This window comes from Pezoporus occidentalis, unplaced genomic scaffold (assembly GCF_034315485.1).
Source record: "Pezoporus occidentalis ecotype Australia unplaced genomic scaffold, CSIRO_AGI_Poc_V1 ctg2, whole genome shotgun sequence".
Lineage (NCBI taxonomy): Eukaryota > Metazoa > Chordata > Aves > Psittaciformes > Psittacidae > Pezoporus > Pezoporus occidentalis.
In genome coordinates, this window is record NW_026913855.1 from 17,050,645 (window position 1) to 17,078,533 (window position 27,889).

Here is a 27,889-nt window from a genome sequence, read left to right on the forward strand (position 1 = left end):
GGTCAAAATCAGGCACACAACATCTCCTCTCTTATTCTGCCCTGATTACAACCGGAAGGAAACCTGACCTTCTTAGCCAGAGAGGTACCACAATGAGCTCCAACTAGATTCCAAATTTGCACAAATCAATCATATGGTTTGGACACGCACCACACCACATCCTCAGAGGTTGGTCAGATGCAGCCTTTGTCCTTAAAAGTACAGCTTATAGATAACAAACTTCTAAATTAGATCCCTTAGGCAAATGCTTGCAACTGACTGGGATGAATTCAGACTTAACAGCTACTTTAATATAGTTCCTTATTAATAACAAAGATTAAGACATATTAATCACTAATTCTTTGAAATACAAACCTTAACTTTCATATGGTCTAACGCTTTTCTACCATTCTACAGATGACAGTGACAAAACAGAACAAAATACAACAGTAATAGAAAGCAGCACTATAAACAAGATGTATTTTCAACTACAAAACTCACATTCATTTTTAACACTACAAATATGGATCTACATTCAATTCTTTGCAACCCAGCTTGCATTTTGAACATAAATTTGCTTTGCCTTACTCATGGGGAGAAGGAAGAAATCTAATCACATTCTACTGAGTGTTTTCTCTGCTATAATTTAGTGGTAAAACTGGCAGGCTGCCTAACCACGTCAAAAAGGGATACATTTGAAATGCTGTAACTATAAAATAACAAGGAAGCTTTTAGCCACATTCATGTAGTGGAGACTATGAAAATGTTTACTTGTAATGTGGTTAGCATATGAAAAGATTAATCTAACAGGAAAATACATTTTAAAGTTGTGAAATTGTCTTGCTTGATGTATAAATATTTTATGTAAATAAAAGTGAATTTGAGATTCATATAACATTTATATATTTTTAAAACTAAAGACATAGCAACTGACTCTGAAAAACATTTTTCAGTAATACACTCACTCCGCTATCTACTCTAACGCCTTTATTTGTTTATATTAGCCTTTACCCTAATGAAGATGGCGCCGGTGGTTCTGTCTGGTTAAGCTGCTGACAGTACACCATCAGCTTCGATGGAAGGCATCACTGAAGGGAGAGCAAGCAGTTTTTCAGCTCAGTGACTCCGATTGCAGGTTACACTGAAAGAAAATTGATGCCAATGGTAGGAATAAGGAAAGGTGACTTTTCCACAGGACTGTCACTGCAGAAGTTTGAGAATATTGGGGTGACATTTGGGGATGCTGCTCAAAGTACTTTAAACATCTGAGCTCATTTCCTTGACTTCTTTTCTTTTTTTTTTTTTTTCAACTTTCTTCATTAAGTGTGTCACTGGAACATAAAAGTCATTTCATATTCCTGAAGATCTGGAGACAGCTTCTAACTTATATGCTAGAGAGGGGTAAAGGGGTGCAAACATAAAGGAAAAGTCAGACATTCTTTTTTAGTTCTGATCCAACTAAATCGGAGCTTATTTTTATTATTTTTGTTATTTGGACAATTAACAAATTGTCCCTCATTCAAGAAATAAAACCAGAATGGCCTGGCAGACGAATGGCCAACTAACAATACCAAGTAATTTTCATCAGATGCAGACAGCTGCTACCACAACCATTACTTCTGCAATATAATGGCGGGATTACTTTGTGGAAGAATCAACACTTTGTACCAAATTTCAAAGCATTTTCAAAAGTTGTAGCAGGCAATTAATGTCTGAGTCAAGACTTAGAGAAAAGACCAATAATTTTACCACTTTGGTGGCTAAAACTCGCAAGTCTGTAGAGAAGAGAAACGTGTTCATTAAAGAATCTACAAAATGACATTGATTTTCTTTGGAATCCATATAACATTAAAACCCAAATGAAAAACAAAATAAGGTATCAGAGAACATGATGAGATACTGCATCTCAGATCGTAATTTCAGCATTAGAATTTCTTTTATTTTATATTTTTTGCTAAAAAAGGAACACTTCTGTGATCCATATAGCTGTTTGATATACTTACAGATTTTAAAGACCCATTCTAACTTAGCATGGCAGTATAAATCATTTATCTGTTCTTAAATCTAAAGTTGTTAAATCTAAATGAAAGTGAAAGTCTATGGATTTGTGTCACCAAATTAATCAAACCAAAGGCATTACATTCAAATTGAAATATATTTTCCTTGATGGCTGCATGGTCAAGTTTACATAGTGCAAATCTGTGGATCATTCTGCCATTTTTGGGGCAGGGAAGAGGGCTGGTGGGTTGACGCTAAGACACACAAGGAACTGGCTGATTCAAGCCCTTTTACAAGCTTTATCTTGGACCCTCAGCTTAAGCTCTCCCCTAATTCAAAATCAGAAGCATTCTGCACCAGATTCCCAATTTTTTTTAAGGCATATATGTGAGCCAGTACTGAACTCCAATTGGATGCCTCTGAAAAAATCCAGTAATGATCTGCCACATAGGACTTTGAGTGTATCCTGAGGAAGATCCAGCAAATAGCATCAAATGGAAAACTTCAAAATATCTTGACGGTTCCTACAATAATTTTACCAAAAGGCATATTGCACACAGAATTGCTTGTGGGGTGGAGTTTGACACTTGAAGCAGCAAGAGATTAGCACCAACACTTTCACCCAGCATACACAACTTGAAAGCAGGGGAGGGGGAACAATCACCTAAACAAATAACCCAATTCCCAAGCATAGATCTGCATCAGTCAAACCAAAGATTGTTTTGTTATTAATCAGAATAAGAGAATCAAAAATGAAGTAATTTCTTTCCTTTAAATATCAAATGCATTGAAGCAGCAATTTATTTTTATGCCATTATTTCTTTTGATACTAGGCAAAATACCATTCCTAAATGCTGTTTTTCTAAAAACATAACCATTAGGATAGTTGTTACATATTTAATTTCATGCTCCACTCAGCATAAAGCAGTTGAGAGACTGCCAGCCAGAGCAAATTAAGTAACCGGTTAGATAATTTCCTGCTTAATTGAAAGCAGGTAGTTTTTAAAAGTAATAATTGATTTTGTTTCTAATGAGCGTGTAGCTATTTCTTCCTTTTTCTATTCCTGTTATTAAACAAGATTGCACTAAACCTTTGTACACTGCTAATGACAGGCACAGGCAGAAAAGAACTGAAGAATACTGCTTATTTCTTATTTTAGATTGCAACTGCAGTAAAATGGCATCTCAGCACTGGTCCTCCACTTCAAGATCTTCCCCAGGTCAAAAGTTCTTACCTTCATGCTTTTCAAGGACAAGAAGTGAGCCAGCAATCTCAGCTTAGTTCAAAGCAAAGAAGCATCAATCATCCTAGCAGACAATAACTGACATCAAGGAAAAAAAAAAAAAACAAAAAAAAGAAAGGTGTTCTGGAATCACAGCTTTCCTTTTATTTTTAGGAATGGTCACTCCAAAAGAAAGCCATGATGCCTAAAGACAACAGATAAAGAAATCTTTGACTGACATTGTTATGTGATTTGGTAAAAAAGGCCTTAATTCTCCATGACTGTTCAAAAAGCACCTGTCACAGGCAGTTAATTCACTTCAAAATTATATTTAAAGACAAAAGAATAATTGCTCTATTAAAATACTTGAACAAAATATTACATTTTCTGATCTAAAGAAAAAATTAAGCTGGCTGTGTCCATCTTTTTTTTCTTCCATTTCTTTGAAAATTAACAAAAGAGCACATTCTACATGTGTAGAAAGTATTGCTACAAGCTTTGTATTTCAATCCAGTGTTTTGACAAGTTAATAAGAAATAGTCAAATTCCAGTGTGACTCATCTTAGACTCTATCTTCATAACTGTTGAGCACCTGACTGCTTCCCTTCCACAGGTGCATATATATAAGCAATAATTCCCTGAAGTGAATGATAAAAACCTAGAGTCCAAAATCAGTAATACATCTGTAAAACACTCAGAAGCTATAGCATCATCTATACATGTACACATAGTAGATTTATAACCACCACAAAATGCTGAGATGATTCTCCCAGTGAGAATGATTTCAGACATTTCCCATATTGCTATTACTGATTAGTGCACTGAGACAATTAAGACCTGACCTGCACCAGGCAGAGTACACATGATTTCTGCAGCCTGTCAGTAACTTGATCCACGCATTACTGAAAGTATTATGTGCAGTTCTAAGTATTTAAATCTCATGCTTACTATACAAATCCTTCTGAATTTACAGTCTTACATGAGACGATTTAAAGAAAAATGTTCTATCCTCACAGAGCATAATAAAGAAGTATGCAAGAGTATCATAAGATTTGGGGTTATCTTCTTTAGTTTGTGCTAAGAAAGTACAGTCACTGGCATTTGCTAGTATGCCAAATGACAAGAGGGTTTTTTTTTTGGTTTATCCACACTGACAAACCTCTAAAGCCATTAAGAATCTTAAAGGCAACACTATGATTTTTTTTCTGAAAATCATGGTTTCTAACTATAACGAATTCCCCTCTTATTTAAAGGTCATCAATTCAGTACTTAAGAGTTTGCCTATTCATACACAATGACACTAAATCATGCCTGAATTCTTGATAACACTTCTCCCTTTTTCATATGTGAGTACATATATATAAATAGAACATAAGCTTATTTAACATAGACATCTATGTGTGCACCTCAATCTGTAAGAGTGTGGTCCAGAATGGTTGGGAAGAGAGGTTATAGAGTTCGAAGCAGGTGTTTTATTCAAAGAAAATATGAATAAGCCATGCAGTTTGTCCCAAGCAAGTACTTGAAGAACAGTGTGTCATCATGTATTGCTTTTGTAATATAATCATCACAGGGACAAAACAGCTCTGAAACTTCCAGATTTTCTCTACCTTGGATTAGGAGTGCTTCTTGTATCTCACTTGTATATCACTTCTGATGCGAAATGCCGCTGTTCCTATCAGTTCAAGTTTTCAGTTCTCAGAGTAAAAGACACACACAAAAGTACTGCAAATCCTGCCACCAAGCAGTATGTCTCATGCAATGAAGTCACACATTCCATGTTTACTGTTACAGTCATTTTTAGTCCAGCAGCAAGACTAGGGCTGATTTACAGTCTCCCAGTATTTATGGCATTTCATAGTCCTCCTTTTGTTTCCTTAGAGATCAAAGAAAATGACCACTAAAACTGCAAATTGTTAGGCTGTCCATCATAGACCTTAGGCCAGGGTCATTTACAAATCAAACTTGTACAAACAGAAATTGTGGGAATGGAAGACAGAAAAAGAGGAAGAAGTAGAAATATAACATGGATGTGTGAAAACTGGAGGTAGGATAGGGAAAAAAACTTTACTTCATGATATACAAATGAATACTTTATGAATGGTCATTCCAGTAAAAAGCTGTGATGCCTAAGGCCAGGCAGACATCCCCTACGCCCAAAATTTAGAAACAAACAAAAAAACACAAAAAAACACACACAAAAAAAACAAGAACCCCACCAAAACCACCAAACTCCCCCCCAAAAAAAACAAAGCAGACATCATTCTTTATACTTACTCAAATATCACTTACTTAAAAGATATCCAAATTCTACATGAAGTTATTAAAAATTTATATCAAGTGACTTGGTCTTGTTTGACCAGCAGACAAAAGCTAGCCAATGCTTAAAAGGATCAAAGGTACCCAGTAAGTACTGTCAGTATATGACTGCACTTTTACTATACATAGAACACACACAGTACAAGTACACATATAGGTAACTCATAAGAATACAATCCACTTATGTTTAGATTCTGCAGTCTCAAAGAATGCAAATAGAGTACTAAATGCATGCTTCACTTCTGATACCTTCATCACTCCTTCCACTGTTGAAGACAATGGATGTTTTGCTATTAGGACAGACTTTAGAGCACTACACTGAATAACGACCACAGGCCACAACCGCATGAGCTATAGCTGACCACAAAAACTCCATGAGCTATTTAAAAATTACCCCTAATTGACCCCAACTTACAGGTTCTCAATTTTCCACTAAACTTGTGCCGAGAACTCATGGACAATTAATCTATAAATATCATCTTGAGTAAACCTAATTTCTGAATGACTTTCTGTAAGTACTTAAGTGCAGCTATTTTCCCACACAAGCTTTAGAGAGAAAACGAGTAATTACAGATTACAAATTTAAGACTATAGATTAAGATCTAATAAATCATAATAATACTGAGTAGGAACTCATATTCAAAATGGTCATAATTGTAAGAAAAGGTTAACTGATCTAAAACACACAGATGAGCATGTGAAATCTCTACTGTGGAAGGAGACATACTGCATAACTAAACAGGTTAAAAGTTTTAGGGGAAATTAGAGAAAAATAGCATAAACTGGTGCCCCTCAGAAGTATATTTACGTATGTGCAGACACAGACTAATTCCAAGTTGTGTCTTCTTTACTAATAGGTAGAAAAATAAAACTTAACTTTGGACAGTTAAAAACTTTGTGAAAATCCAGAGCAAGTTCCACATGAAGGCTTTGATCTTAAAAGTTGACCTGTGTGCAAGGTCATACAGTGCAACATCTGTTGGTCAAACAACAACAAAAAAAAATGAAACAAAACCAAAAAAAAACTGTATATATGCTATTAGATCCAAGGTCTTAAGAAAAGCACCTTTTATTCCCTGAAGGGAGAACAGAAATGTTTATCAAAACCCAAACAACCAACAAAACCCCTACTTAATAAAATATAGCTGTACTGTGAAAAGTTATCTATCCTCCCTCATCTCTCAAACAGCAAAACTGCTAAGGGCCTCAACATTTAAGGGCCCTACTGGCAGTGTAGCTATGACTCTTCTAAAACAGGACCGTAGTTACTAGCTGGGCTCTGCTGCAGAAGCTACATTTCCTCAAGGTTTCACAGAATACCCTTCAGGGTAACCAAGTTAGCCTCTGCCCCAGTGTTATACAGACTTCCTCCCTATCAGCTGCCTTCACCAACTACTCAACAGTTTTCTCTTAGGTGCAACAAATTTTGGCACTCTACCTTATGGATCAGTGCTCAGAGTCTGTGCCCAGAGGTACTGCTGGGCAGAGTCAGGCAGGTACCCTGCCCTTTGCCCTTACAACACTATACAACAGTACAAAACTGAAGGGTTTTATTGACTTGTGCTGCAAGGCAACATTTGAAGGTACCATACGCCAATGCAGACCAGAGGAAGAGGAAATGGATCTTGCAGGACTGAGTTTCTAAGTCGGAACGCCTGGAACTGAATGGTGTAATCCTTTCTCTGGGACTGACTGTTTAGCCAGGTTACAGAGACTAGTCTTCTCTCTCCTTGACCTTGGTCAGTACTTTCATATTGCCATTGATCCCTATCTCAGCCACCAAGGTGAGAACTTCCAGGCAATAATGCTACAGTTTCTGAAGGTCCTGGACAGGAATACACCATCAGAGGGAACCTCCAGCTGGTAGTGCTCTGATTGTGAACATCCTGGATGGGATTTGCTCGCTGGGGAAGCCTCCAGATGGCTGTCCTCCAGAGGTGAAGGTTCCAGACAGATACCCAACACATCCATGGTGAGCCAGCTGGACAGGAAGAATGTCAGGAACACAGGAACACACCCAGCAGAAGAAATTGACTTGGCTCTTCCTATGAAGAGCCCTATTAACATCAGTAGCCACTTTCCATCATTTGAGAGCCACATGGACTACTACTACTAACTTTGACTAGATATAAGCTATCTGCATTGTTGCTCATCATGTGGGAAAAGGAGGCCTGTGTGAATCCTGTAGGATGAGCAGCAGGTAGGACATGAAAAGGGAGCTCTATAGCCATGACATGTCATCTCAACCCACTGACATGAACGTGTCAGCTTTAGTTAGGTAGACTTACCTTTAATTAGGTCATCTTGCCTAAAAGGAACATGAGAACCAGGTGCGTTCCGTAAGCAGACTGGAATTTCAAGGTTAGAATGCTTAGTTTCCTGTTGCTGTTCATTCCAGAAAAATGTACATGATTTAGTAATGGGATTTTCCCACAAATTGATTAATTGTAATTACATTATTAGTAATCAAATTTGGGGGGTTGGATATTTTATGTATCCATACACGTGCACACCACACACGGAAACATTTTTTCAAACAGTTAACACAGTTAATAAAGTTAATATGAACCCTCTCATGACCAGTGAGCCCTTAACTCAGGCACCTTGTGGAGTTAAGTTTTCTCTGTGAAAGCTTCACTGGAGTTTCCTCCTCCATATTTCAGCTAATAGTACATGCTGTCTGAAAACACATCTTTTAGCCCTTTACCTTCTTGAATGGGCAGAGGGCTCATGATAATCTAAACCCATAAAAATTATAACCTTTCACTTACTGGCAGCCAGCATCCCTTGGCCTCTAAGCAAAAATAAAGAGAAAAACTGGTTCAGAATACGACAGCATTTTAAATACATTCCAGTTATCAGAAGCAAGAACCATGAAGCCTTAACAATGCAAAAAAAAATTCCAAAGATTAAAAGAAATTTCTGAGTCTTAGACAGCTGTCACTGATGTACTCAGGTAAGCATTTTGCAGTACTGCCAAAGAAAGTCTATCAAAGACTGTTTACAGATCAGTAAACAGTTTTTAGCACATGAAAAGCTTTCAATATAATGATTTCTTTTATTTTCTTTTATTTTAACACTAAGAGGTTATTTCCTTCTCAGATAAAGCACATCCTATACAGACAACTGAAAACTATGCTTCCCGTGTTTCTTCATCAAGTTGCTGCCACCATCACAATATATGGCTAGTCCTGTTTTGGAAAATGGGAATTGTTTGTTTGTATTTCAGATAGATGAGAAAAGCATAAAAAGCTTTGAACATGTCTCACAGGCATGTTGGCCCACACTGCTTCATCAAAAGAAGTCTTCCAAGTTCAAAACTGACTGCCAAAGCTGCATACATGACATTTGCTATTTTAGTTCCTATGGGAGGGTCCAGATAAGATCCTTATGGGTAGGAAATAATGCTAGGCAATCTCTAGCCAAAGATTTCAGAGAATGTTTTAGGCTTTACTTTCTGGAAGTACTGACAATGGCCCTGATCCAATAAAGCTCTAAAGAACATAATTTAAACACTTTGCAAGATCAGAACTATAGCATGCAATGGAAGAGAACACAAATATCTGACTATTTCAAACACTGAAATAGGGAACACACAGGCACAGTTAAAGTTTACTACAGTCAGATTTCTGTATAGTAAACCCCATGTTCCCATCAATCTGCTCCAATGCCCATAAGAAAATTTCACAGCAAAGTGTCAGGACACAGACCTAGTCTTAAACACAATCCCTTTGTCTCTATCTTTCCTCCTGATGCTTTTAGTGACATTTTCTGCTCAATCACATTTTAGTTCATGCTTTCATAGATACAACACCAGACAAAGTTAATCTGCAGATATACGACAGGTGACGAGTTGTAGATCAAGAATGCTGAAGCAACAGGGGCACCAGAGTGAGCTCTATGCAGAGCCAGTTCAGCTCTGACTGAGTTCATTAGGTCAAACTGCATCCCAGACCACTGCAGATTCACAGCCATACAAGTACTTTCATACTGCATGGAATATGAAGGCATTTTGCAAAGCTTTACCAGTTATTCCTATGCTGTGCCCCCAGGAGAACTGGACAGCGAAGTCCAGATAGATTTCAGAGACTCTGGGATGGAGTTGGTGGTATTAAACCCAGTCTGAAGTCAATCTGAGCCCTTAAAGGACACAGCACAAATCCAGCCTGTATCCAGGACTATAGCTGAGCTCATCTCTGTGCACTGTGGAGCATAGTATGCAAGCTCCAAGTGATGCTGCAGTATTCAGTCTTGAACAGTACCTCCAGTTCAGCACCAACCACACTGATTCAGGGTCAAGCCTCTATGCGGACACTGGCTGTGCTGGGTTCATCAGCACTCCTGACAGCAGAAACACAGGGCGTACACGCTCAAACAACACAGGTCTCGTTTAGCAATACTTAATACTTTGGTTCTATAGGGTAAGAAAGCAGCTGGACTGCATCCAGGCTCATACATGATTAGATGTTTCACACTCACAATGGCTCCTGATGAACTAATCAGGCATGGCAGCAAAATACTCTTCAGCTCACACCAGTTTCCACAGGGCTTCCCTCCATAGCATCACTTACACCAGTCTGCTGTGCAAAACTATATCCTTTGTACAAGATCCAGCTCTGCCAGCTTGTCCTGAGTCTAGGTGCAGCTCCCTAAAAAAAAACCACATTACAGAAAGCTAAGATGTGAAGATGTAAAAGACTAAGCCTGAGACATAAAAGCATCACAATACCAATGTAAAAGAAATCCCCAAATTAGCAGAAGTTACTCCAAGTAAATCAGAATGGATGTGCTGTGATTGCATTATAACAGAGACCATTTTTATATCAAGATGCCAGCATACCAGACTGGTTCTCTCACATCTAAAGCATTTGGTTACAATGAGTTATAATTTGTTATAACAGTGTTAATAAATTAAAAGCACAAAGGGGCAATTACAATCACATTAAAACATTCCGTAATTTTGGAAAATTAATGTTTCACTAAGTCTTTATTCTTACGGATAAATTGAGTCAGAACTGTGCTATTCCTACACTGTGCTAACTAGCATCAGTGTTAAGCTTTTTAGAACCATATGGAAAGCTATCAATTTTTTTCTTAAATAGGATTCTCATCACTTTGTTTAATAACACTACAAATTACACAGGCTAATATTTACAGATGGTTTCCTGTAGGAACTGTGAATCAACAAACTACAAGGCAATAGGTAGTAACTATTCATTCTCAAAGGAAGTGTCGCGAGCTACCTGCCAAAGGGCTATACAGAAAACCAGGGAACTCTCTCACTTCTAATCCCGCATTTGACTCAGTGCCCCTTTGGGCCTTTAGCAAGTCACATGGGGCCAAACTGTAGCATTATCAAACTGAAGCATGAGAATTTTCTGAGACACATACAAAAAATATATACATAAAACCAAACTAAATCACAGGATTGGCTTCAAAAGTGACAAGATTTTTAATGTTAAACTGCAGATTCATTTTATTTATCTCCTGGTGCTTCAAGTTTCAGTCAACTCAGACTTCAAAAAATTTCATTATGGACACTAAATATAGAAACATACCTATTTGATCAATAAAAAGGGATATTCACAAAGTTTGATGTCAGCCCTACATCTTTCAGACAGACATTGGGCATTTTAAGTTTCTCAGATGATTTCAGAAAGCCTACAGATTTAAACTTTCAAAACATTCAGCATCAGGTTTTTGTGTACTTGACCATAATACTGGGGCAAAAATGGCTCACAGTTAGGCAAGCTAAAGAGAAAATGGTTTTTGAAAGTACTCAGTGCAAAGCAGTACCATATGCTGCTTCCATCCTTCTCCCACCTTCTCAAAAGCAGCATCGCACAGCTAGAGAAGAGCCCCAGAATGACCAGTCAGAGTGGAGACTGAATGGGAGAAATTAAAGGAACGTATTTTCTCTGGCACAAATGAAAAAAAAAGAAACTAAAGAGAACACGGTAGAGATCAGTCATGGCGTTAAAAAAAGGTGAATATGGAAGTTAGTCACTCATAACACAAGAAATAGGAGACGCCAGCTCTAATTATTAGCTGACAGATTTTTAAAGCACTCGAAGTACATTTTTGTTCATATAACACCCAATGAAACTGTGGAAATCACTGCTACCAGATGCCACAGACACCACAGAATAAGACAATGAAAGTATTTGTACAGAAAGGTCCATGGATATTTATCAGACACAATGGCTGCCACCTGTGAGCCAGAAAGTCCTGTAACCACCCAATCCTACAGACATTGGATGATCAGAGGGCTGGAGCCCCTCCCGTATGAAAACAAGCTGAGAAAGCTGGGGCTGTTCAGCCTGGAGAAGAGAAGGCTGCGTGAAGACCTCATAGCAGCCTTCCAGTATCTGAAGGGGGCCTATAGGGATGCTGGGTAGGGGCTCTTCATCAGGGACTGTAGCGACAGGACAAGGAGTAACGGGCTTAAATTAAAACAGGGAAGATTTAAGTTAGATATAAGGAAGAAGTTCTTTACCACGAGGGTGGTGAGGCACTGCAACAGGCTACCCAAAGAAGTGGCAAATGCTCCATCCCTAGCAGTGTTCAAGGCCAGGTTGGACAGAGCCTTGGCAGACATGGTCTAGCGTTGAGGTGTCCCTGCCCATGACAGGTGGGTTGGAACTAGATGATCTTAAGGTCCTTTCCAACCCTATTCTATGATTCTAAGACCACGGGTGAGCTGCCTCGACGCTTTCCCCTGGCCTGCCTGGCCACTCCACAGGAGTGACCTTGAGGCTGTCCTCACCTCAGTCCCTGCCTCACAGCAGCACGCTCCCCCGCACAAACACCCCTTTCCTCCTCCATTGAAGGTCGTCACCCATGAGCCCATACCGGCCCTTCTCCCCTGCGGCATGAAAGCCACCCCCAAAACCTTCCGTACGGGTGAAAACCGGCCGCCTCGTTTGCTGCTCCTTTCGCCCACCCTCCACCGGGACGGGTTTGCCCCGTAGCTCTCCCCGGGGGCGCTTAAGGATGGGGCTTCACTTCAGGCGCGGCGCACGGGCAAAACCACTACGGAGGAAGCGGGGGTGGGGGGGCACCCCTATTACCACAGCGGCAAGAGAGACCCGCTCCCCCACCCCTCCCGTCCCGAGAACCGAGGCGGGAAGGCGCACGCGCGCTCTCGCTGGCGGGCCTGGGCGGGCAGCTGGAAGTCATTGCCCGGAGATTGGCGTCCGCGTTGCCACGGCGACCGCCCCGGCGGCGCCAGCTGGGGCCGCAGTGTGAATGGGTGATGTCACGCGCCCGGCGCCGGCCAGTCTGGGCCGCCCGGGCCGAGGCATCAGCTGGGAGGGGGAGTGAGGGAGGGGGGGAGTGAAGGAGAGGCACGCGGGAGCCCGCGCCCCGCAGTGTTCACACGCACCCCACGGCCACGCGTGGAGGGGGGGGGGGGGTATGAGGGGGGAAGGGGGTGCCAGGGTACCTTCCCCCCCCTCCCAAGCGCGTTGCCGCCGGTGCGGGAGATGGGAGAGGTGGCGTTCCCGCCGCTTGTCCCCCGGTAACCGTGTGGGCCGTGCCAGCGCTGCCCATTGTCCGGGCGGAGATGTCTCTGTTCTCATCCTCAATGCATCGGCAGGCACTTTAGAAAAGTTCTTTCCTGCAGGAATGAGGGGGCTTTTCACTGCGCTCCAACGAGGTTTACAATCCCTGCCAACGCTCCCGAACTTCCCGCATTCAGACTCGAAGTTTCCCACGAGATTCCCACACTGCAGAATACCTGATTATAATTTAGACAGTTTCAGTAATACATCGTCTCAAACTTGCAATGAACAGTTTGCTTCACGTAGGGAATTCTTCATTACTTTCTTACCGGAGTTCTTCATGAGAGGATGCATTCCTCATGGAGCAACTTGGGCTCAGAGTAGGAAAATCAGATTGTTCCTTAATATAGATTGTTACTTGCATAGATTCACTTTTTACATTAGTTTCAGTCTGGTTTTGGGACAAAAGCCAGCATAGCTGTTTTGTGACCCAGCAGGAGATGCAGGTTGGGTTTAAACATAAATTTATCTCAGGAAAGACATTAAAGTGTTGCACAGTTTTTTTGCAGCGAATGGAATGCTCCCCCCCCCCCATCAGTCAGAAACTCCGGCTTCTCGGTATTTTATCTCATCTTCATCGCACAGCACCTCTAGCTGTGGGCCTCAGAGCCTGCATGCATGGCAGCTAGCTCTTCCAGGCTGAGGAGATGCGACATTAGGTTACTCGTCAGTAAAACCTTAGACCAGCTTAAATCACTTACACATTTTTTGTGTTTTACTTCATCTGGCATTTGGCAGGTGGCCACTTGTGGTCAGGCAGGTGGGATGCTTGCAATGATTTTCACTGTAATTCTGCTTATTTTAACTCTCTGTTAATAAACTGGTTTGGTGCAAAAGTTCCCAGGGAGGAAAAGGTCGGGTCCGAACCTTTAGGAGTAAATACAACCACTTGCAGTCATAAAGAAGCCTTCAAAGGCAGCAGAAATGGTTGCTGAAATGTCACTGGTCAGCTTGCAGACCCTTTATCTAAACCTTGTTGCAGCAGAAGTTCAGCCACCTGAAATAGCCTGAGCAGCAGCATCTCAACACAGGGCCGGGGTGGGCAAAGCACCCTGTGAGAACAGGGTACAGGTTCCCTGGGGCAGTCACAGAGCAGGGACTGAGGAGGAGGAATGATGGGGGGGGTACCCCTCGGCATTCCACCACAGCTCAGCCCTGATGCTGAGGATGGATTTTTGAATCAGTTCAAGTGGTGTAGATTTGCTCTGTGTGCAACGCGACAGCTAAAGCCTGCATGCAAAGGGACCCTGCAGTGTAATGTGTCAAGACTGGTGGCATTATTCACAGGTGTACAGCAAAGTGTAAGGGCAGGCGTGTATGAAGGACTCACCCTGCAAACACTGATTTGTGTGAGGTCAGCCAGTATATGTGCATGCTACAGGATCAAACATCTTTCTCTGGTTTGCTGGACATTTTAGAAATTCGAGGGGGGCAAGTAAACTGAGTTTATGTAAATATGATTTCAGTGTGAGGCTCAAGTCTTTCTGATGTTAACTGCTTGATACGATGTTTAGATCTGACTGACCTGCCACCTTAAAATTTTACAGGGATTTTAACACTGCTTGCTTTTGATGGCTGCTTAAAGGGAAATTAATCTGAGAACAATCATTGACAGTCAGCCATGTCCGTCAGGTAACTTTGCAGTAAACGAAATAAATTCCAGCTGGTGGGGGAAGGGAGAGAGCGTCCTAAGAAACTCGCTCCTCCGCTCCCATTGATCATCACCTGCGCTGGACTTCATACAGCAGTTTAATCCTATTCTCTCCCTCAAAGGTTTCAAGCCTCTGCAAGATCCTGACTGCTAGGGAACAAAGACTGGTATGTGGTTCCCTCAAAGGTCAGTCATTAACCTGCCCCAACAACAGTTTTAGGAAGATCAAGGCAATGAAGAAAAACTAAGAAAAAGCACTTTCACTTTGGAATGAATTGTTCAAAACGCCCTTATGCATTCAGTTTTATTCCCTTTCAGCTCCTCACTTTTTAGTTCCTGCACGTATTTATTTCTCATCAGGAATAATGGCAAGATTTGCTCTCCCAGAGATTTGACCTTAAGTTTATTCTAACCACAACACTATAGACCATTTCATCAATTATGAATGTACTCATGTGTATAGAGGAATTCATAAGCCAGCTCTGTAATGCTACCTTGTTCTGGAGACTTACCCTTATAAATAAATTAGGGCCTTATCTTTATGAAATACCAGGAAAGAAAGACAGCAAGAAGGAAAGAGAAAAAGACACACAGACAAAAAGAGGAAAGAAGAAAGAAAGAAAGAGAGAAAGAGAGAGAGAGAGAGAAAGAGAGAAAGAGAGAGAGAAAGAGAGAAAGAAAGAGAAGGAGAAAGAAAGAGAGAGAGAGAGAAAAGAAAGAACTAGAAAGCCACATTTTTCTAATGATAAAAGGACAGAGGCTAATATCAGAAGTGGTTTCTCTGTGATTTGTGTTTTCTGTGCCGGTGTGTCTGTATGTGAGACAATATACTGGACTTGGAGTAGCCAGACTATCAATAAGACATTTATTTCCATAAGTTATTGATGACCCTTTAGCTCACAAGTGACAGGCCAAAGCAGAGCCACGAGCAACTCTGAAAGGTCATCAATAACAACTGAAAATAAATGTTTTATCCAGTGCCTGCCCATTGTGTGTCCTGTTTATGCTATGCCAGTTTAAGTTTCACCTGGCATAGTTTTTAATGAGCTGTAATTACCTTAGCTCCTGTCTTGGGTCTTTCAGCAGTGGAAGAAGGAAGACAAACACACACCACACACACATCCCCATCCCCACTTGCTTGCTCGCACACCTCATGGAGTACCTTTTGTCCGATACAGAGGGAAAAGCATGCATCTCTCAGCACATCAGGATGAAACAGTACCCTAAAGAGCGAAAGGAGAGACTGCCACCTCACTAAAACATTAAACACCATGGAGAATCTTGAAGTTACAAGTGCAAGGCTGTTCAGAAGAAAGAAGATACAGAGGGGACAGGGAGAAAAAACAAAAAAGAGAAGCTGAGATGCAAGGTTGTAAATAAGTCATATCTCATACTAAGATTACAAATATAATATGCTATTAATGCTTTTCTAATAATAATTCATACCATACTGCAAGGTTGATGCACTGTGTACGTTAAGGAGTTCCCACAGGCAAAAGAAAGCACTTTATGTCTATCAGGAAGCTCTTACTCCAAGTGGAAAAAAACTGCAGTGGACACTAGATACAACCCAGTGGAGACCAAAAATTTAATTTGGTTTGAATAACCATGACCAGTATCCACAATGGCTTTCAATTAAAGTTTTTAATTTAAAATTTCAATTTTTCTTACTATTTTGGATTTGTGTTTTCATATTTTTAAAAAATTTTTTTTTGAGAATTAATTCACAGGCACCCAATGTAGAGTAACTATTTCAAGAGGTTGGTCTGAAATAGGCTAATGACTTAGCATCCAGTTGTGAAACTTTTGCTCACTTGAGAGTCCTTATACCCACATCCTTACTCAGGCAAATAAGCTCATTAACTTCAAGACAAACTTTCTATATAAGCAAGGATTTGTGCTGCTTTTCAAGTCAATTTCTCCATTGAGGTAAATTAAGAGATTTGCTTGAGTAAAATATATCAGTGCTTTAAAGTGTTGGAAGAGCATGTTAGTGGAGTAAAAATTACCAAAATAAATGTCATTAACACTTCAAGGAAAGTATGTGGAAACATACTGGTATTGAAGACAACTTGAAATAGTTACTTAGCATAAGCTGTGTGATTACCCAAAATATTCTTATATATGCACATCATTTAGCTTTAAGAAAACAAAGTCAAAACTGTCAGAAAATTTGCATGTTGAAGCATTTTTAATAGCAATTTTGAATATGTCTTTGAAATATTTTTGCATAGCTTGCCCCCTGCATAAGAAGCAAAGACATGAAGAATTGCTACACAATTACTCTAAAATGGAAAATAACATTCATTCCCATTTTTTGTAAGGGAAAATTAGTAAGACACAGAATATATTTAACTGTGAAGAATTGCAGTTCATGGATCAGTGTCCAATATTCTCCTTACATCCATTTTTCTTTTTTCTGCATATCCAGCCATTTGCACTCTGCAACGTATATCTTGATTTAAATTCGCGGGTCTACAGAGTGGTTTTCATTACACAATGCCATCGACTAATAAATATATAAGGTCATTTTAGTATATACTATTTGCCAGAATTAAAACCCCTGAGTATGACCCCATCTGCCTAAAGGAGACATTACCTGTCATCACTTTTTTTCTTGCTCTCTAAACATGAAATCCTGCAAGAGCTGTTTTCTGTCAACAAAAGCTGAGGACTCTTGTTTTCTTAAGTGACAACTTTCTCAGAAGCCATGCAGGCTATAAAGAAAGATCACAGAGAGCATCCTACCACAAATTAATACAAAACCCATCTTTTTAGCAGTCTGTTTTCTCAAACACACTCAAGTACATAAAAAAATTAAAACAGTGCTGTGATCCTATAAATAAATCCTATTATTCTACTATTTCTTCCACAAGATAGAAGAGAAGAATGAGGAATAGGCTTTTGCTTCTGTTACCAAGCACTTGGTAGATCCTCACATGTTATAGCAACAGGAACTCTATAGCAGGTAAATAAATAGATAACTAGGTTACACGGAAGTCAGCATGCACTGGAAGTGCATGGCATGGGCCATTAATAACTGCAGTCAGGGGATTTGAAGGTACATTGAAAAGCTTCCCCTCCACACACACAGCCACCAGACTTGAATTTCTAGTTCTTTCTAACTTTTGTTCCCAGCAATGTCACCAGTGTGACTTGAACCAAGTCAACAAACAGTGTTTTCTATAGTCCTTTAAATACTGGTCAGGCTGTTAGAAGCATGAAGCAAAATGCAGAATTGTAAATCAATATTTGGCAAGCAGGTGATACCTGAAAGTGACACTGACCCATAAAAGTGCCAACTGACTGCAGTCACAGAGAACACTGATGCATTTGCATCAAACCAGAGGAAGCGAAGGTCTCTCCATCTACCTTGGATGTCCCTTCACTGTGGGAAAGGCTGCCTTCACAGTCAGGGAGAGGGAGGTCATTTCTCATTTTAATTAAAAAAAATATATAAATAAAAAGATAAGCTCCAAAGATTTTGAAGAATTCCTTAAAACACTCATAGAGAACAAATAACAAACATGTTTACATTAGCTTTCAAGATGTATAATGTTGTATTAGTACAAGGTATTGCCATTGTTTCTTCAGGGTTGTTTTTTTTTTTTTTTTTGTGGCATGAAGTTAGACTGCTTTTGCTGATGAAGCTCTTCAGGTTCTCCGAAAATAAATACCAGTATCATTGGTGTAATGATAACATATGCAGATGAGCATGTACACATCCAGATACTTATTTAATTTAGGTCAATTTGCTCATTGTCCCTGTAGGCTGTATTATTTGTGTGATTATAGAGCTCTTAATGCAAACTCATAACAAACATGAAAATAATATGAGGCTGTTTTCAGGCAGATTGGCTGAGGATTTCTGTCTACAAACAAAGGACATGACATTGTACATAAATCTGATCTAAATCTACACAAAATGAAATTAAAGTTAAGACTCCAAATTCAATCTGTTACTGTGCACCCCAGTTTAATGGAGTGTTCTTCAGGAAGCTGCTCGAAATACTCCTAAATTATTTTTCCCCTTCCCCAGAATAAGCATCTTGATTGCTTATATTTGGACCATACTGCAGTAGGCTGTCAACATGAGTTATCTTTTTTGCCACAAGCTTGCTTCAGTCAGTGCAGAAATCTGACATTACCCAACAAACCCAGTGTTTCTGGTCACCTGAACAAAGCAACCTTCTTAAATGACATTAGCCTTCGGCCGACATACAACCACCAGCAAAATGCCAGGGCATCTGTCAGTGACATACCAATGTTGTCTGCTGCCACAGACTCTCAAAGGCAAGAGAGTTTCTATGAATTTCTACAACGTAGCCATGCTGGAAGCAACACAGCAAGAAAAGCTATTCTGGACACTAACCCCATTAAAGTCCTTTTTTGGTTCTTTCCACTAATTGAGGTAAATGTTTCTTTATGCAGTTATTTCCATGCTTGTGTAAAAAAGGGCTTACATAAGCATCAAGACACGGAGAAGGACTGGCGTTTCTATAATCTGTTCCTCATCTCTCCAAAATGTTTGTTGTCATGTGATTTTTTGTAGCATATGAAGCTGAAGGAAAGCATATAAGGATGGATAGGAGCATGCTCCGGTCATTAGGAGGATGCTCTAAGCTGGACAACTATGCGAACATGGAAAAAAATTAAAAAATCTCCTTTGTTTGTGAAGAGCTGTTGTGAGCAATTAACAAGCATTTCTTCATTTTATTTATATTAAACTTCATGCACAGGGGACAATGGGGAAGTCAAAGTCTTAAGAATCTCTTAGGATTTCTCATTAAACAGAAAATTCTGTCATGACCACAACCAGAGAATGAGAAAAAAAAACAAAAACAAACCCATCATGTTAAGTGAAGTGTGTGAGTTTTATTTAGATTTTGGATTTGAGGAAAATAGGGATAACAGTACTCCAGATGACTTGTGCTATTTGGGGAAAAGGTTTGTGTTAAGTGTTTGGAAGAGCTGTGATGATGAATTGTCTCTGGTGAGGAATGCTACCACAAGACCAATGGATTTTGGTCTGTTGGTAGTATGCAGAGTGAGGTGACTTGTCTCTGCTCCCCAAATTCCTGATGGATCTTCCCTGACCTATTCTAAGGACCCATGTGGTGTCACTGCAAAGAAGCCCACAGTCTCACCTCCATGTTGGTGTGCAAGGGAACGTAGGCATTTAGGAATAATAATCCAATAAAAGATTTACATATTCTTTCCTCCATCTCACTCCCCCACCCAATTTTTCATTTCATATCACTATCCCCTGTTGCCAAAAGGAGTTTATCTATGGTATTTGATAAGGGAGCACTAAACACATTATAGTGCTATTTTAAATGACATCACAACTAACTAGATATTTTAATTGAAGGTAAATAACCAATATTATTGCCTTCTGAATGATAGCAATAGTGGAGAGTAATGGCACCACTGAGGAATCAACTGCTATTTCCCTCATAAACCATAAACCATTCAGAGATTTATAATGCTTTTTTAATGATCAGCCCTTCTTGGTGTTGAGCAGTTCCTCTGAGATCCCGAGTCTTCCGGCTGCCTGCTGGAGTCAACAGGAGTGGACAGCAAGGAGTCTCACATATCTCTGTGCCCACCAGGATGAAACTTGCCCCATCAGTTATTGGCCTAAAGCAAAGGAAAGCTTGGCATTTTACTGCACTGCTCTGATATAGTGTGCCCCAAGCCCCAAAACAGGGACATTTGACTCAGCCACTGTTTCATAACCTGCTCAAGGATAAAAATGCATCGTACATTTGTGTGCATTTCATGCCCTCTTAAGGTAGGTATAGCAAGTAACCTTGTGTAAGAAACCACTTTGCTTGCTTCCCTCTAAATGTGTTCTCTTCAAATTCTATCTGTCCTGAGACTATGTGAACTAATAAGGTACTATCCAATGCACCATTTAGTTCAGTGGCATCGTATCATGCACAAACATCTATGGATCCAGAGTGCTGTCAGAGAAAATGTCCAGTGTTCTGCACTTGGAAAGACTGTCCCCCTTCCTTGGTGCCATCACCCAGAGACACTGTCAATGCCTCAGCTTATTTTTCCAGCTGGAGTCAACAGCATATTCATGTACTCAGACCTGTGCTGACAAATTCAGCCTACATTACTCATTCTTGTTAAATTCAATGGGATTATCCTCATGACAAAGGGGATACAAGGCTAGTCATTACATTTTCATTTTACTTTGGTTTTAAATCAAAAGCAACTTTTTTGAACTCCAGAGAGCCCCTGTGATGTGATCTGAACTCATCAATTCTCTTTTAATGGACTAAACTGGCCCATTGAAGCATTACTGAGGATCTAGTCAGATTAATATTACAAGAGCTGGCTACAATGGAAATGAATCTTGACTCTGGATGTAGGAAGAGAGCACAGAAAAACCCAGCCAAGACAGATGAGCTCCACCAGCCAGGCAGGAAAAGACCACATGCTTAAAGATGCACAGAATTTACTTTAAACCTCCAAACTTGGTCTAGTGAAAAACAGGAGCATTAATCCCTCCTAGTCATGTCATGAAAAATATTGCTGTCAATAGAAGTACGAACAGAGGCTTTGTCCTTCTCTCTCATGTACATCTTCAGGGATGAAGAGCTTGTCTAACACCTACCTCCATTGCCAACATTCTGTGATTTCCAACCCATTTCTACAGCAATTTACTTAGCATCTGGTGCACATCCAATCTAAATTTTGAAAAAGCAGCCGACCCAACCTGCTCCGACTTTAGTCAATGACAAAACTCCCATTGACTTCAAGGAGAGCAAAAGGAGACTGGTTGTTAACAGGGAATTGGTGCCTGTTGTTCAGCCGAGCATGTCAGACTAGCATGTATCCACTTCATGAGTATAAAAAGGAGTTACTAGAGGAAATCCCCTGAATATTTATACAATATTTGGAGGGGTAGGGCTGTTTTTCCCTCTCCCACATGTCTCTACTGTGATATGTTAGCTATGTGAACACAGAGGCTTCTTGCAACTTTGACAATGCTTACAGACCGTCAGATTTCCTTTCATATCCTCTTTAGTGGAAATAGCCCAGTGGAAAAAGAGGTCAGCAGCACATCATGGTTCTTCACGGGTTTCCAGAAATACTGAGTCATCTTCAAGAGTTAATGTGGTCTCAGTGGATTTGCTATATAGTGCTGGTACAGTGTCTGTGTGAGAGGGGGAAGGGGGGAGAGAGAGAGAGACAGAGAGATTTGTGTGTGTACAGAAATAATTTGTCCAGATTAGCTCTGGGAGAGTTAAAGGGGAACCAGTTACATACTGGGGTTTCCCAGAGATTTCCAGTGAGAGCAGACAAGCTCCCAGGAGGGATTCAGTGCGATTCAGTACAATTCAGTACGAACAGAACAACCCAGTATTGCAGCGTATCTAATTTCATGCAGATTTTAATTAAATGGGACCAGCAAGACTTCAGCCTTCCTGCTCACCATAATTTAGAAGTCTTTTTTTTTTTGCTCTGAGACTGTACATCAATTCTGTCCATATTACCAGGACTCTGGGAAGCAGGCAAAGTGTAAGCATAATGTATATGTTAAGGCCCATATATATTTCTACCTCTTGAGACTCAGAGACTGCAGGGGAGAAGAGTTTCACAGAATAAGAGCAATGACTGCGGCAGAATTGGGATCATCCTGCCCATAGCTAATGGAAATACATCTTTTCTACACATCAACATAATGTAACACATAAATGTAGACCTCAGTCTAGATTTACACCTCAAAGATTGACACCATGCACTTGGATTTCGTGTTGGGGGGAGCCCAACTGCTGTGGATGGCACTGGTAATGTGGGACAAAATAAGGAAAACAACTAAGAGTATTTGTAAGCAGAGCCTCAAAACATATGTTTTTAAACGGTGAGAGAGAATGAAAGTATGCTTCGTTATACACTTCAGATGATCCAGTCTCAGTGCTCATTCAAGTTCTGGGTTTGACAGCTTCCCACTGTATCCTTTATATATCACCCGTGGTGACTAAGCATTGTGGGGACATGCAATCATTAATCACCATTATGGATTTCTGCCCTTCTGCTGGGTTTCACTTACGAACTTAGGGGCAGATCCTGCAGCCTTTACTCCTCCCTGCAGTCCTTTGCCCAAGCAATCAGCCCTGCTTCACTCACAGAGAGCTCAAAGAGCTGCATCATCTGTAGGATCGGGTGCTGAGTTTCTTACACCAGTGTCCCATTCAGATATGCAGTGGATCTTAATCCTTAGCGGGAATTAACAGAAAGTTTGAACACTGCATTATTAAATTAAAAGGTTACAGTCTACTGCAAAATTACTTAAGCAGGACTCAGGAGTGTCTGTTAATTTTAATGCTCTGCCTGAAAGTACAGAACTTTGGACATTTCCAGCATCATATTTAAAACATGGTACAACAACTAATACGTGATCTGGTGCATTAATGGACCAAATTAAGTTACAGGTATGAATTTTACATAAAACGGATTAATATTATATGTCATGGAGGAATTTTAAATACTCCATCTCCATGCATTTTTAATAGTTATGTGCTCTAATTTAATGTTCCCAGGCATTGCTTTGCTTGAAGTCCCTAAACCCTCCTCCTTCCTTCTTCCCCTCTCCTCTCCCCCTTCAAGTTTTGCTTGGGTTTTTCCCTGCGCTTAAATCAGCATCCCGAAGTCCCTCAAAATATGTGGAAAGCCTGGCTGGGTCTTCAGACACCGAAGATAAAACCGCGTTTCACGACCCGAGGAGATATCACCCCTCCCGCGGGGGGACGCAGCCGCCATCCTCCGGGCTGGCGGCTGGGAGCATCGCCGGTTGCGGAGCTACGCGCCGGACCGCTGGGGCGGCGCCAAGAACCGCCGGGCGGTGGATCCCGACCGCATTCCCTCAGTCCTTCCTCCAGGGGACCGCCCCCCTCTTCCTCCTCCGCCACCGCCTCCTCCCCGCGGGGGTCAGCGCCAGCCGCCCGCCCCCTCCAGCAGCGCCACGGCCCCCCCGGCCGCTCCGCCATTGGCAGGCGCCGCGATCCAGGAGGAGATGCGGCGCTCTGATTGGCTGCGGCGCGGCACCACGGCGCCCCCCCGTTCCCCGCGCCGCGCTCGCCTTGCCCCGCCGCGGCGCCGCCCGCCGCGCCCCGCCCGCACCCCGCGATATATATGGGGCGGCGCGGGCAGCGGCGGTGGCAGAGGCGGCTGTGGCGTTGTGGTCGGAGGCTGCGGGAGGAGCGCTTTTCTCGCCAGCGCGGCTGTTGACGAGCGGCCCTGCGAGCACTTCTCGTAGCATCCTCGGGAAGGGCCGCCGGCAGCGCCAGCAAGGCTGCGTCCGTGACCCGCTCCCGTCGCGTTGCGGGCGGTGCGTGCGCGGCTGTCCGAGGTCGCAGGAGGCGGCAGCGGTGGTGGAGAGGGAGGTCTTCCTCCCTCCCTGCGGCATCATGAAAGCTGTGAGTCCCGTCCGACACCCCAGCCGCAAGGCTCAGCCCGGCGTGACGGGCGGCGGCGGGGGCCACCCGGCCCTGCGGTGCCTGGCCGAGCACAGCGGCTGCAAGGGGAGCCCGTCGTCGGGCGAGGAGCCTGCGGCGCTGTGCCTGCAGTGCGATATGAATGACTGTTACAGCCGGTTGAGGAAGCTGGTGCCCACCATCCCGCCCAACAAGAGGGTCAGCAAAGTGGAGATCCTGCAGCACGTCATCGACTACATCCTCGACCTGCAGCTGGCTCTGGAGACGCACCCGGCGCTGCTTCGGCAGCAGCAGCAGCCACCCGCCCTGCACCCGGGTAGCTGTCCCGTGGGCACCCCAAGGACCCCGCTGACAGCCCTCAACACTGACCCGGTAAGAGGTGCGTGCCACGCCAGCCCGCGGTTCGGGATGCTGAGCGGGAGGAGGGCAGCGCAATGGCCCGACGGGCAGCGTCGGCCGCCGTGGGAGCTCCCGGTAATGCCTCGCCGCTGCCGGCCTAGTGGTTATGCCGAGCGGCCGCAGCCCCCAAATATACGGGGTGGGTGGGCGCAGGATCGCCTCGGCGGTGCGCGGCGGGTGCCTGCATCCCCTCGGTGCAGGCAGGCGCCCGCACGGTGTTTACCGTGTAATTACAGCCTCTCGAGGGAGCCGCTGTAATCAGAGTGTTTGCACACACGGGAGCAGACGCGCTGCTCCTCTGCTTCCCAGCCCTCCGCTGAGCGGAGCGAGTGTGAGCGCGTTTGGGGGCCATGCACATTCAACGACCTCGGTGCAGCGTGCTTTTAGGTGGGGGGAGGACACCGGGGAGCCTCTCCAGTCCGCGGGACCCCTGTGGCAGCCCAGCGGCGTGGGGATCGGCGTGCCTCGGCACCCCATGTGCCGGTGCTTCCCCCACGGCCCTTTCGCTCTGCGCTCCCGAGCTGGTGCCCGGCTGGGCACCTCCTGCAGCCGGGAGCTCCCAGCGGCGCTTCCCGGCGGGAATGTGGCAGTGCCCTGGGCGGGGAAGGGGGATCTGGAGAGTGGGGGGGGGGGGGCAATCTCCGTGCCTTTCTCCCCCCACCCGTTCTAACATGCCGTGTCTCCTTGCTGCGCAGGCTGGCTCTGTTAACAAGCCGGGGGACAGCATCCTCTGCCGCTGACCGCCGCTCCCCAGGTGAGTGCCGGGTGGGCGCGGGACCGCGGCTGCGGGCGGGGGTGCCAGGCAGCGCGCACCGCTTCCCCATGGGAAGCCTGCCGAAGGTGTTGGGGGGTGGGGAAGAACATGAACCCGCAAGAAATATTTGCAGGACGCTTTGGGCTTTTAATTAACGGAGTGGTTATTTTATTTTCTTTAATTACCGGGTTTTGTTTCGTTGCCTTTTTGTGTTTTTTTTTTCCTTTCCAAACACCCCCCCCACCCCCCCCCGCTCTGTTCTTCCCCAAAGAGCTTCTGGCGCGGCGCGCAGCTGCGCATCCCTCCGCCTTGGCCCAGCCTGGGAGCTGCGGTTGTTGTTTGACCTGGTTTGTTTTGGGTTGTTGATCAAGCATGTCTTGTGTGTTGTTGGTGGCGCCAGTCGGTCTGGAGCGGAGCGGTTCACACACCCCCTCTATTCATTCCTCTCCCACAGGTGTGCGGCGGCGCCGCCGCGCAGAGGCACCGCGGGGGGCGGGAGGGGGGGGGGGGGGAGCCCCAATCCCGGCCCGGCCCCGCCGCACCGGAGGAAGAAGCCATCCAACCTCCCGAGCAATTCCCATGCTTCGCCCCGGCAGAGCCTTTTCACCCCTTTGCACGTCCGTAGCAACACCCCCCACACACACACACACACGCCTCGGTTCCCATCACCCGCCCAGACACACAGCCCGTCTCTTCTCTTCGTTTCCCAACCAGATGTGAGCCGTGCGACCGCGGTTGTCGGCCTCGAGCTGGAAAAGTTGCGACTCTGCCCCGGGATAAGAGGACCCGAACCTAAACCAGACTTTAGAAGCGTTGTAACTCGTAAGGGACCGAGCAGCTGAATCTTGAAGCTTTACTAATCTACCAGAGCATTTGTAGATGATATTTGACATCTATTGTTTAAAATAGATGGATTTTATTTGGGGCCCAGGGAACTTTCTTCTCCCTGCAGGAATGTTACATATTGTATAGATAAATGAGTGACATTTCATACTGTGTATATATAGAGATGTTCTATAAGTGTGAGAAAAGTATATGCTTTAATAGACTACTGTAATTATAAAATATTTTTAATTAAATATTTTTTTGTAAATATTATAAAGGTGTGTATGTTTTTTTTAAATCTGTGGGAATATCTCTTTAGAAAACCACAGCTCAAGTATGGAGCTGCTAATATGGAAATATCTTGAATGTTTAGGGCCTCTTTTTTTGTTTGTCCCCAGATGTCCTTTAGACTCAGAAGTTAACAGCTATAGCTAGTGGTCCTGCATGATTGCATGAGATGTCTAATTGCAAATAAACTTGTTTGGAGTCCATACAAACGTGTTTTCCTCAATCTAGACTTGAAATGTTTGTAAGTGTATTATACCTTTTGAGACTACACTTTTGTCATTTAGGCACAGGGTTTTTTTGTGCATTCTATAGGAGTAGCAGTAAGATGTAGTGTTTTTACTGAGAATAGAAAAAATTCTATCTAGTTTTTGCATTATGGGGGCGATGCTTTAGATCTTTAATCAGCTTTTCTTTAAAAAATCTGCTGTTGCATCCGATCAAGAAATTTGTTCTGGAACTTCATTCAGCACCAAGAGGTTTTATCGCAACCTTGCGTTCCTACAGCCTATTAACTGCTTAAAAAGTGAAAACAGTTCTCTGCTTGCAACCAAAGGGCAAACCATTAACAAAACCAGTTGCCGTTTCCTTCGTCCAAAGAGTATTAATACCGAACTGCAGAAAAGCACATGGGCAAAGTTGTTACGATCAGTGATGTAAATTCACCTTAAAATGAACTTAAGTAGACCAAAAATCTGATAACTGCGTCAAGATTATTTTTCTAGTACAAAATGACTTACATTTCACTGCAGCTATGTTACAGTTAAAATCCTGTTTAATCTCTGTGATGTGTAACTACATGTGAACATTAAACTAGATTTACCTGTCTTTAACTGTGATTCTTCAGCTTATTTCTTCAATCCTCTGAATTTGCACTCTCTCCACTTATATTTTGTACATAACCATTTGATGGGCAAGTTAATTTTACAATGGGCTTTTGTACAGTCAAGTCTTGCAGACTGCAAACTCATGTCCAGCCAGGCTTGGTGAAAGATGTTCATCTGTGTGATCAGTAGCCTGCACACCAGTGAAATGAGATTTTCAGAGTGGGAGAATTAAGCAGGATTTAATTGGGTGCTTTGTAAATAGCTAGCCAACTGTGTGTGTAACATGGTCTGTTTGACTAAAAAAGAGGATTTGTTTCAGATTATACAAGTGTCAAAAGTACTGTAGCCCAAGGGGCAACTTCTATTAAGTTAAATATTTATAAGGAAATTAACTACTGGGGTCATTAGCTATTGACTACAGGGATAGTGTCAACAAGATGAACATTCTCTTAATCAAAATAATTGTGTAACGATCAAATCAAAAAGTAGGTAAACACATTCGCAAACATAAACCTCCTGTCATTGCAAATTCATTGAAGACGGGGGCATTTCACTGGCTGATCTCTGACTTGAGGGGTGGGGAGTGGGACTCTGCGATGATTTCCCCAGCTTGGA

At 42.7% G+C, this 27,889-nt stretch overlaps 2 protein-coding genes across 5 annotated transcripts; both read left to right on the forward strand.

Moving 5' to 3' along the window:
• The first annotated feature begins 22,866 nt into the window (after positions 1-22,866).
• Positions 22,867-23,802, forward strand: LOC134163291 (RNA-binding motif protein, X chromosome-like). The gene is made up of 2 exons (XM_062618015.1): positions 22,867-23,182; positions 23,358-23,802. Exons 1-2 carry the CDS (start codon positions 23,162-23,164, stop codon positions 23,775-23,777), a joined length of 441 nt encoding a protein of 146 aa, XP_062473999.1. The 5' UTR covers positions 22,867-23,161; the 3' UTR covers positions 23,778-23,802.
• Positions 23,803-23,921: 119 nt separating this feature from the next.
• ID4 (inhibitor of DNA binding 4) lies at positions 23,922-27,280 on the forward strand. 4 transcript variants are annotated; one of them, XM_062618017.1, is made up of 3 exons: positions 23,922-24,556; positions 25,279-25,337; positions 25,792-27,280. In XM_062618017.1, the coding sequence occupies exons 1-2, from the start codon at positions 24,158-24,160 to the stop codon at positions 25,321-25,323; spliced, it is 444 nt and encodes a 147-aa protein (XP_062474001.1). In that variant the 5' UTR covers positions 23,922-24,157; the 3' UTR covers positions 25,324-25,337; positions 25,792-27,280. The 4 variants fall into 4 exon arrangements, with proteins under 4 accessions (XP_062474001.1, XP_062474003.1, XP_062474002.1 ...); XM_062618019.1 differs by having other exon boundaries at positions 23,923-24,563; XM_062618018.1 differs by having other exon boundaries at positions 23,923-24,563; positions 26,052-27,280.
• The last annotated feature ends 609 nt before the right edge of the window (positions 27,281-27,889 follow it).

Coding starts and splice junctions, on each gene's coding strand:
- LOC134163291 (XM_062618015.1), top strand. CDS start 23,162: ATGGACCAAATTAAGTTACAG. Junction 23,183..23,357: donor TGGACCAAATTAAGTTACAG/GTATGAATTTTA, acceptor TCCCCCTTCAAG/TTTTGCTTGGGTTTTTCCCT.
- ID4 (XM_062618017.1), top strand. CDS start 24,158: ATGAAAGCTGTGAGTCCCGTCCGACACCCCAGCCGCAAGGCTCAGCCC. Junction 24,557..25,278: donor CAGCCCTCAACACTGACCCG/GTAAGAGGTGCG, acceptor CTTGCTGCGCAG/GCTGGCTCTGTTAACAAGCC.